Source organism: Castor canadensis, chromosome 5, assembly GCF_047511655.1.
Source record: "Castor canadensis chromosome 5, mCasCan1.hap1v2, whole genome shotgun sequence".
In the NCBI taxonomy this organism is placed as follows: domain Eukaryota; kingdom Metazoa; phylum Chordata; class Mammalia; order Rodentia; family Castoridae; genus Castor; species Castor canadensis.
Window position 1 is genome coordinate 126,609,742 of NC_133390.1, and position 11,557 is coordinate 126,621,298.

At 43.7% G+C, this 11,557-nt stretch overlaps 1 protein-coding gene across 5 annotated transcripts in view; it reads right to left on the minus strand.

Moving 5' to 3' along the window:
- Nucleotides 1–11,557, minus strand: part of Osbpl10 (oxysterol binding protein like 10) — a 293,428-nt gene that overhangs the window by 268,327 nt on the left and 13,544 nt on the right. Inside the window, exon 1 of one of the 5 annotated variants that reach the window (XM_020181729.2) lies at nt 1,627–4,303. The exons of the other annotated variants lie outside the window; for them this stretch is intronic. Coding sequence (XP_020037318.1) covers nt 1,627–1,697 — 71 coding nt within the window. The 5' untranslated portion in view covers nt 1,698–4,303. Of the gene's footprint in view, nt 1–1,626; nt 4,304–11,557 lie in introns of those variants that run through there. 5 annotated transcript variants of the gene reach the window in all.

Below are 11,557 nucleotides of genomic sequence, written 5' to 3' on the forward strand. Positions count from 1 at the left end.
ACTTCCTTTCAAAGAAGTACAGCTTGTTTACAAAGGACACCCCGACCCTCCATTAAATTAAAGAGTATTGGAGTACAAGGAAAAGTCCATCAGTGCATCCCAAAGGTCAACACCACCTGTAAAGAGTCAGGGTCTTAAAGACACAGTGCTCCAAAGTGGCAGTTCTCAAGAAGGAAGGCACGTAGGACGATGTAAACACACCACGCTCACCGACAAGCCAAGGTCCAGCAAGAACTGACCCCAAGCAATGAGAAGCTCTGCCCTAAAGACGCAGCCCATGACGGTTAGCAGGTACCTTCCTGATGTTAGAGGCTGCCTTCTATTTTGACAGCATAGTGAGCAGTGTGCTATTGACTGACAGATTACAAGCAGTCCTAAAACATGCTTCTTTACTCCCCACCTAAAAAATAAAGGCAACTTTGGCCTACGAAAGCTTCCACTAAGCACAGTTCTCTTTGCTGTATATCTAAGAAAATTAGCATCGGAGTCAGAGATAAGCTATCCCAAATGCAATCTTTTAATATTCCAGAATGAGGCTTCCAGAAAAGCTCTCTGCACATTCTGAAGCCTTCGCCATCACTCAAAACAGCTAATAAATAAACCAGATCGTCAGATGAGTCTTAGGGCAGCAGCCAGATAAAATGAAGCCAGGAGTATTCTCTGTTATTAACAAAACCACAAGGCAAAAGGATGGTTTTTAGCATCACCTTGCTGGAGTTTTTCCAACACTGTCTGAGGAGGACAGATCGGGTTTCCCGTTCTAACTCTGTCACACATTCTAGGTAGAAACTAACCCTCTTTGGGACCATTTCCTAACTTGTGAAATAAAGTTCATCTGAGGTCTTCTACCACCACCCTCTCAATGCCCTAGGAAGGGAAATGTTCCTTTCTCCTCCCTTGACTTTGTAGTTATTTTGATTTATTTTGGAAAATGATTCCAGAAAAAGGATATAGGAATAATGCCAGGGTTATTCCTGGATTGTGACATGTGGCCACTCTGCTACTTAAAATCAGGTTCTCTTACAAGCAGAGAATGAAAGCTGCTATCAGGAAAATACAACTGCCTCAGAGGTCCCATGAATTCCACAGGAAGACTGTTCTTCCAAAGCCCCTGAGAAAAGGAGGTGCACAGTGCCTGCTGAATGCTTAAGGAATGACACACGAAAAAAACTTCTATGAACAAAAAGCAACTTAAGACCAGGGGCTCTTCAGAGTCCCCATCCTGAACACTGATCAGCATTCCCTAAAAGCACCTCTTCCCTGTACCCCCGGATGCCAGAGGAATCACCCAAAATGAGCCTAGCACCAGCCACACCCGTTTGTCATTGAGACCTTCTGCTACCCTCACTGCATTCATTAATATACTGCAAAATTACACAAACCAGAGCTCTGCGTTCAGTCTCATTTCCAGTAACAGGAACATGTGCACCAATTAGGACCATAAATGATATGCAATCGGGAGTTTAAATATTTTGTCACCGGGCCAAATTCTTTATTCAGATCCAAGTGACCTATATGAGAAAGCCAGGCTGACTGGACACCCTAAGGCTGCCAGCAAGTTTACATAAGGCAAGCTTCCCAGCTTAAAGCATGCATTTCCTGGCAAGAAAATCACAGCTTTCGTACCCAATCATGGTTGCTTGAACTCTATTGAGGAAAACGAAGTTCTGCTTGCTGGATTTGGTCGAAAAGATCATGCTTGGTGATATCCCTGGAGTCCCAGGGTGTTAAAGTAGCCATCGTGTCTCTTTTGGCCCTTTACAAAGGCAAGAAGGAAAGACCAAGATCATAAATTTTGATGATGAAAACACAGTAATAAAATTTCACATTCAAAAAAAAAAGCATCCATTTCCAAGTAAGAGTGGGAGACTGTCTCCCCTTTCACCAGCTTGGAAACCAAATTAAGTGCCTCCTAAACTTCCTGAACCCCTGGGAACTGTCACCAGAGACTGTGTGGCCAACTTCTCCCTCAAGGGCATCAGCCACGTTGCTCCTATGTCCCCCACCACAGAGTTGCCCAGACCTAACAGACAATGACCATGGTCTCTCTTACACACAAAACCATTCTCATGGATCATTATTCCACCTTTCAAAGGGAAAACAGATTCCAAGGTCCAAAAACTCAACCAACCAAGGGTTACAGCACACCCTGCGCATTTCAGTCCATATGCGTTCTCTCGGGCCTCCCTGTCAGTGTTTACTCAGGAAGCCACAGACGCATCATTTTCTCTTGCCAGAGTCACTCTAGGAACTTCATGAGCAACCCACCCCATAAAGTATTCCTCTAAGCAAGGATACAACAAAACAAGCTCTGAAGCTGTGCAAATCCACTCAGTGGTTTGACAAACACTGAGCACCCAGTAAGCAGACGGGAGCCCATGGCTGTCCTCCTGGAAGGAAAGCCTGGGTGGAGGGATCTGCAGTGGCCAGGAGGTTCCAGGAGCAGAGTGGCATCTCTGCATTTAATTCATTTGTTTATTTAGTGGGATTAGGGATCAAATCTAGGACCTTGAGATGCCAGACGGGCACTCCACCACCAGTCCTCCGAATTTTATTTTAGCAGGCAATGCTATTTTTAAATTTTAAAATGTAGTGAAAGACTCTGCATGTATTAGGGCAAAGGACACGTGGGAACTCTACTTTCTGCCCATTTTTGCTATGAGCCTAAAACTGCTCTAAAAGGTAAAATCCATTAGAGAGAAAGAAAGAGAGTATTAACAATGTTGTGAGGAATACAGGAGAATTACTAATACATTTTTGGTTTTCTTTGATCTTCTCTGAATTTCCAATTTTTTCTATAAGGAGCATAACTTTCATAGCCAGAACATGTCACTGAAAGAGACAATAACCCAAAAAAAAAGGAGAAAATGGACGCGTATTTTTAAAAATCCCAAAAGGTTAGGTGCAGAAGCATACACCTCTAATCCCAGCTACTCAGAAGGTAGACGTGGAAGGATCAAGGTCCCGCTGGTCCAGGCAAAAAACAACTAAAAGCAAAAGGACTGGAGGGTGTGGCTCAAGTGTCAGAGTTCTTCCTGGCAAGCTCAAGGCCCTGAGTTCAGTCCTCAGTACAGGAAGGGGAAAAAAAGTTTCAGACTACACACTGAAAACAAGGATTTATTTTGGTTTTTGGTTTCTGAGACAGAATACTTGTGATCCTCCTGCCTCAGCCTCTCACTGGAATTACAGGCAAGTACCCCACACTTGGCTTGAAAATAAGTACATCTGTCCATTAATTATGACTCCATAAAGTTAAGAAATGAAAAAGAAGCTTCATTGCTCTTACATTTCACCTCAAATTGTATGAATTACAGTGGGAAAGTTACATCCTTATGGGAACGCAGGTATACCGGCAGATGTTCCCATTTGTGAAGCTTCTACAGCTTCCCTTTCAAGATCATTGTTATGAATTAAATTTAACTGAGGCAGAAGGGTCGTGAGTTTGAGGCCAGCTTGGGCTACCCAGCAAGACCCTGCCTCAAACATAAAAACTTACATTCAAGCAAGTTCTCTAATTTAAGTGCCACCAAGTTTGAATTGGGGATCCTGTAAGCTAGTGTTACATAAGATGACATGTGTGATGATGCTGAATAAATGGTTACTAAGCAAATAGTAATGACAAGAAAGTTGTGCAATGGGTGCAGATGTCACTCTGGGCTGATTCTGAAGGTGGATGGTGACAGTGACTTCACAACAGTGTGTGTGTACTTAATGCCACCAGCTATCAATTAAAAGTGCTTGAAATGACAAGTTTTATGCTATGTACATTTTACCACATTAAAAGTTACTTTTGGGAGTAAGGGTAGCCCACAGCGGGGAGTCATCATCAGTGTTCTGCTGGATCCCTGGCTGCCTTCATAGGCAATAAGTCTACAGTCCGCCTCCAGTACCTGCATCACACTAGCTGCAGTGTGAGGACCCTGGACCAAACCTTCTCACCTGGTGACTTTCACACAGTCCACGGAGGCAGGATGGGTGGGTCTGGGGTAGCAAACGCATGCCCTCTGGGTACAAGACACGCATCATGGGAAAAGCCAGCTCCAAAGTCACTGCCACTTTGATTTCACTCATTAAACAAGTATTTGTTGAGGCCCTACTATGTGCCAGGACTCAGATCTAATGCTAAAACATTTCCCTTCTGCCAGGCACCTTCAACTAACATTACAGGACTCTCCAAGGAGCCAGTGTTTTCTGGTGTCCCTCTTCTCTTTGAACGTGGAAATGTTTCAGACTTACAAAGGAGCTGCAAAAATGTCACAAAGGACTCCTCTGTGCCCCTTCACTCGGATTCATAACCACCCATGTTTCAGCACATCTCCCTCCCTTCTTTCTTCCCCCACCTCCCGCCACTTCCCATTCCCTCTCCTTACACCAGGCTTTCTAGAGCTGTTTGAGAATGCTTTGTAGGCAATGCTTTCTCTCCATAAATATTTCATTATGTGTTTTCCAAGAACAAGGGCATTCTCTCACATAGTAATGGTGGTATTACCGAGGCAGTTTCTGGTGACTCTGCACTGACTCCATGGTATTACCATGCACTGTGTATGCAGCAGTCCCTGCTGCTGACTGTCCAAATGATGGGAGAAAGGAGACTGGAAGGCTCACACCCTATCCAGAGACACCACCTCTGGAAGACACCTGGCTTACACCTCGCAACCACAGGACCTTGCCCAAAGGACTCTATGCAGAAGGAAATTCTCATTATGTCAAAGTTCCTTCCTGTATTACTTAATGAACCTCCCAGACGGCAAGAGCCTGACTTCTCCATGATTCAACTTAGTCTTACTTACTTTTGTTCTATAGTCACTGAATCTCTCTGTATTTGCATTTGCTTTTTTTTTTTTTTTTTTTGGTGGGACTGGGGTTTGATCTCAGGGCCTCAGGCTTGCAAAGCAAACACTCTACTACTCCACCAGCCCAAGGTCTCTGGATAAAATTATCTTCTTGTAATAAAATTCAGTAACACCACCTTCACAGCCATTAAAACAGTTCTACTCCAAGCTGTCCCTCTGCCTGGTGCCTCTCTTGGCATCCTCAGTTTAAAGCAACATTTCTCAACGTTTTATCCCCTACAGAGCCTCCTTAGATTTCTTTTTCCCAAAGCACCCCCTTATGTTTTCCCAAAGCACCCCCTTATGATTTTTTTTACTATTTTTATCAGCATACATTAATAGCATAAGGGCGCTTCCTTGTGACAATGCCATAGACAGATACAGTCTGTCCCTCTATTATATTCCCTTAACCCTCCTCCCTCCTCCCCTGCGTTTATAAACAGTGTTTGGTGGATTTCATTATGCTGTTGTCATATACATATATCTAATGTATTCTGATCCTCTTCCTCCCTTGGTGCCCTCTCCTTTCCCCCTTATGGAATGAAATTTTAGCCCAGCAGACACAGTGAACACCCATATATGTGCCGTAGCTCTATCTGGGCCTCACACATGAGCGGTCAGGGCATTTTAGCACCAACACTACAGGAGCCAATTTCTCACAGCCCCCTTTAGAAAGCACGGTCTGGGTCACTCACAACCTGGTGGAGAGAAAAAGGAAGCGAGCAAGCTATTACCTACCAGCACAAGCAGACCAGGGCCAGGCCAGCCCAGGAACTTCGGCTGTGTCAGAGCCAACGCGCACTCCAAAGCCTCTATCAGCCCCTCCTCTACCCTGTCCCACACAGGCTCAAAATACAGAAGACTTTGCAGATCCAAACCAGGAGTAGAAGCCTTGGGGGACACAAGTAAATCTCCACATCTTCAAAGGATGTGGGTGAGCCTCGATTGTGTAATGGTGCCTGTGCCATACCTGTTGGGATCTCACCAATGACAGTCTACTTGGCACTCTTAATGAGCGAGCATGGTCTCGGGACCTCTCTGGTCACCACCCTCCCATCATTATATCCCACATGCACTTCCTCATCTCCATCTTCACTAGAGGTAAATAACGGATTTCCAGTATGTCTGAATTGGAGTCAGTTAAGGGTCTGGCAAAGCATATCCAGGTGGCTCTGAAGCCAGTTCTCCATTATTTACCTAAAACAATGGGAGGTGCCAGATGGAGTACCTCATAAAATGAAATTAACAGTGCCCCATCCTGAACTGTTCATACGCTTACCAAAACATGAACAAATGTCAATTCCTATGACTCATCGCTTGACTGACTTCATACAGTGATATTCAGGAAAATTAAGTATAAAAATAAGGCAGTATGTAAAGAAACACAAATTCAGGACAAAATCTGAATACAAATGAGTTACTATGAGCCAGAGGTGTATTTTCTTTCCAAATTTTTACAATAAAATTTGAAAAATATCAACCAGGATATAGAACTGCACACCATCCTTGACTAGTTGAGTCTAATTGACATTTATAAAACAATTTACCCAATGGGTAACCAAATACACATTCTTTTCAAGTTCACATGGAACATTCACCAAGACAGAACACATCCAAAGTCATCCAACAATGCTTAACAAAACTAAAGGTAAAATACTACAAAGTAACTTGTCTGACCACAATAGAATCAAACTAGAAATCCTTAACACAAAGATGAAAGGAAAATTTCCAAACACCTGGACATTAACACACTTCTAGATCAGAGAGAAAGTGTCAAAGGAAATCAAGTATTTTGACCTGAACTAAAATAAAAATGCAACATATCAAAATTTGTGAAGGCAGCTGGGTGCCAGCAGCTCACATCTGTAATCCTAGCTACTTGGGAGGCTGGGATCGGGAGGATCAAGGATCGAGGTTTGAGTTCAGCCTGGGCAAAAGTTCACAAGACCCCATCTCCAAAATAACCAGAGCAAAAAGGACTGGAGGTGTGGCTCAAGCAGTAGAGTGCCTACTTTGCAAGCACAAAGGCCTGAGTTCAAAACCCCAGTCCCACCAAAAAAAGAAAAAAATGGTGAGGGCAACAAAAGCAGTACTTGGAGGGAAACTTGTAACACTAAAGTTTGGGAGGAAGGGTGTTGGACACATGTCATTGTGTAGACCAAGATGGCCTCAAAAATCACAATCCTACAGCCTCCCAACTGCTGGGATTACAGGCATGTACCGCCACACCTGGCTCACTAAATGTTTTTATTAGACAAGAAGAACTAATTTCATAATTTAAGCATCCACCTTAAGAAACTAATAGGCAGTTAAACACAAAAAAGCAGAATAAAAATTATTAGAGCAAAAAATCAATTAAAATAAAAATGAAAAAATAAACACCATAAATGTACCAAAATGATAGTTCTTAGAAAAGTCAATAAATGGATAAATCTCTAGGCAAGACTAACAAAAAGAAAAAGAATATATTATCAATATCAAGAAAAGAAAAAAGGGGACATCACTACAGACCTCACAGACATGAGAATGATAACAAGAAATAACACAAGCAACTACACGCAAAAATTCCACAGTTGATACGAAATGGACCAATTCGTCAAAAAATATGAAGTATGCTCAGAAAAAAGCACTCAAAACTCACCAGTAAGAAAACAAACAACCCAATTAAAATCCACTTTAAAAAAACAGACAAAAGACAGCAGACACTTGACAAAGGGGACATCCAGATGGCAAGCAAGCAAGTGAGCAGATGTTCAGCATCCTCTGCTATTACAGAATTACAAATTACACCATAGTGGGACACCACACACTTGCTAAAATGGCTGAAATAAAAAACACCAGTACTCCCAAGTGCTGAGGAGCCCCTGGAGTAACTGGACCGCCTATGTGAGCATCAGAACACTCACGGGCCATCTTTGAGGAGATATTTTTTAAATCAGTGGTTAAGACAAGTTTATTACACACATCACAAAGCGTGAAGTCACAGCTTCTGAGAACAAGTAACATGGTCCTTAGATGATGCAAAACAAATAGTATCAACTTTACACCAAAACACAGGACAGGAGAAAGAAAACATTGTGTGCAGAAGCCATCTTCCCAGATCTGGGCAGAAAGCAGAGCACGCATGCTACTCCAGTTTTACTTCCTTCTTGGCATTCACATAGTACTTACTATGTCAGGCACTGCCCCCAGTCTACTGACTCTCATGGGTGGGGGAATGCAGTACTAGGATCTGAACTCAGGACTTCACACTTGCTAGGCAGACGTTCTACCTCTTGAGCTACACCTCGAGCCCTTTATCTCTGGTTATTTTGGAGACGGGGGTCTCACTTTTTGCCCAAGCCAGCCTGGATATGATCCTCCTATTTTACCCTCCTCGCTGTAGCGGGGATGGCAGATGTATGCCACTACATCCAGCTACTGCTTGGGATGAATTCTTGCTTACTTCTTGCCCAGGCTGGCCTTGAAGCCCAATCCTCCAGATCTCAGCCTCTCACACAGCTAGGATTACAGGTGTGAGCCACCAGCAAGCACCCAGGTAATACTAAGTCTTTTAACTGAATCCTCACAGCAACCCATAAGGTTCATATTGGCCCCCTTCACAAATGAAGTAACCGAGGCATAAATGAGTGAAGGAACGAATGTGCTCGAGTTAAGTGGGAGAACCCAGGGTGACAGGCTTCACCTCTGCTCACTGAAGGCAGGATTCTGTGCTTTCTCCTAATTGAGCAGGCGTGACTGCAGATGGGCAGAGCCAGCCCAGCCAAGAACAGAAGGGCAGGTAAAACCCACCACTCAGGAAACCTGGATGCCTCCACAGCCCTTTCACAGCCCGAATCTTCCTTAATTTGCTCTTTGCATTCTCTTATTACAATCCAGACAAGCCAGGATTAAAATGTCATCAGGGTCAAGTTTATGAAACCCTTGGCACCTGTTCAGTCTGGGCCTCTCTGAGCAGCCCACCTGCAGTCAATCACAGGAAAGAAGCCCTGTGTGCTGACCTCTGCCCGGCCTGGCAGTGTGAGAGCTGAGCCTGTCCCATTCATAAAGAGCAGCTACCTGATGGATCAGGGCACAGACAAGTGACAAACAAGCCAGGATTTGGGAGGCTGGGGCAGGAGGATCTCAAATTTGAGGCCAGCCTAGGCTACACAGCTAGGCCCTATCTCAAAATAAATGAAATACACAAACAAATGTGACAAACAGAACCAGGGTTTCTTACAAAGAAAACAAAGTCCCTCGGAAGAGGTGAAATGGCTGGCAGCACAGACCTCCATCAGGACACCCCATTAGCCCTAGACTCCAAGAGGAACCGAACTATGGCTCACCTAGGAACAGCAGCCAGGTGGACACTGAAGCAAACACCTGAACTGACCTCAAGTCCCAAGAGTTCATCCCATTGTCCGACAGGGCAAGGCCACCAAGGGAACGCAGGGCTGCTCTCAGAAACTGGCCCATCCTCACCCAAAATTCCTAAGTCTCAGTCCATTCCCCTCTTTATTCAACAGATGTTTTACAAGCAATTTTAAAACAAGCAAATATCACAACTCTAGACAACAGAATTGTGTAAGAAAACTTTAGGTTTCAAAGTGCTCACAGATGATCCTCCATTCTAACTTTCCTGTGCTGGAGTCAGGGGGAAACAAGCAGTGTATTTCCCATTATATCTCATTTACAGATGAAACCAACTAAACAGGGAAAGGATAAAGGCGTGAATCTCCCAAGCCTGGGGTTTAATGGTCCTTTCATAAGCTGCAAATGTGCAGACTTTTCCTATGCAAATGCACAGTTGCTCGTAGGCACTAACAACCTGCGCTGATTCCACAGTAATTAGTACCTGAAACTCTGTAAGAATCATGTTTGCTACACCTGGGCATGGTCCACGCCTACAGCACAGCTTCAGCGGACATGTGAGAAGAGTGGAGTTAAGGCAAAATGGGTCTTTTTATCAGATTAAAGTAGGAATACACGGCTGGCCCACAGCCAGGGGATGTTTCAAGTCTTCAGAGCAATAATACAAAGAACAATTTACTACTAAAGAGCTATGAACACACTTGGTTTATCATTTATATAAATATGTGTGTATAAATATATAGTTTCCTTGAATTGAAAATTTTTGAAGAAGTTGAGAATAGGTGGCTGGCAAAGTGGCTCAAGTGGCCAAGCGCCTGCCTAGCAAATGTGAGGCCCTGGGTTCAAACCCCAATGCTGAAAAAAAAAAGGGAGAGAATAAAAAGGGGCAATGCCTCTTTGCCCCTAAATATTTCAGTGTATAAGTATTAACAATCAAATAATTAACATGGAAACTGTGCTATTCTCTAATCTACAGGTCTCATACAAATTTTACCAATCGCATCCAGGAGTGGGTTGCTCACATCTGTAATCCTAGCTACTAAGGAGGCGGAAATCAGGATGATCAGGGTTCAAAACCAGCCCCGGAAAAATAGTTCACAAGACCCTCTCTCAAAAAAACCATCACACAAAAGGGCTGGCGGAGTGGCTCACCTAGCAAGTGTGAGGCCCTGATCCTGAGTTCAAACGCCAGTACTGCAAAAGGAAAAAATTTACCAATGGTCTTAATGTCACCTGTAGGGAAAATCGAATATCCAATCACAAATTGCATCAGTTGTTATACAAAGGAATTTAAAGTGTTAAACTAAGAAACAAAGCCAAAATAAAGGTGATGAACAAAACCAAAATGCTAAAAATATCAATAACACTACAATGTGGAAGGGAAAAGGAAGTGAGCCCTTGGATAAACAGAAATTCAGACAATTCCATGACATCAAGCTTCATCCAAGTTAGGTCAAGCCACTTTTATTTTTAAAAAGGAAAAAACTGACTCCATCCAGACTTAAACTTGATTTCGCAGACACAATCTTAGTCTTCGCTCCTGGTGACACAAAGATTTTCTGAAGCATCAATTTATGTCCAACCCATAAAAGTGGCCTAACCTGTTTTCAACACGAGAAAAAAACTGACATTTTGGCTCGTAATACCATTTTCTGAATTTCAGCTGACTCCAAAGGAATCATGCAAAGTGACATTTGACAGAACAATTTCAGTTAAGGAAACTCTGAATTAACCAAACGACTATAATAGTGTTATGATGCACTCTGGGTCAAGGTATCAGCTGCAGACTTCTCATTAAAAAGAAAAAGGTGCACATTAGCCAAGCTAATAAAAATGACCACAGAGAGGGGCTGGGCAGAGGGACCTGCCCATGACACACGTGACATGTGACATGTAACAAATGCACGTCACGCTCACTAGCTCTTGTTCTCTTCAGCATTTCAGGATCCAATTCATGAAAATACAGAAACATCTGGGCTATGTGGTAGGCCAAGGTCAGAGGCCCAAGGTTAAGGTATTAGTAACAGGTAGAACTCAGATCCACAAGAACCCCAGAAGCAATCTGCACTGCACCAACAGCCCCTGTGTCAGCCAAAGCTCACACTCAGCTTCACAAACTGAAGACCTCTGTGTAAACCAGGATCCATCGATGAGAGCTTGCCGATAGTCTCAGGGCCAGTGAGCCTCCATGCAGGCCTAAAGCCCAAGTGCAGGAAGGACAAAGGCAGGCAAGGATGTCTGGGGCCAGCCCAAGGGTGGCAAAGCTCTGAAACCTCCCAACACCACCTACACACAAGGTGGGAAAGGGAAAGAACAGAATAACCCTGAGGCACATGCTTCAGTCATCTCACCTGAACAATGAGAGGCAGGTT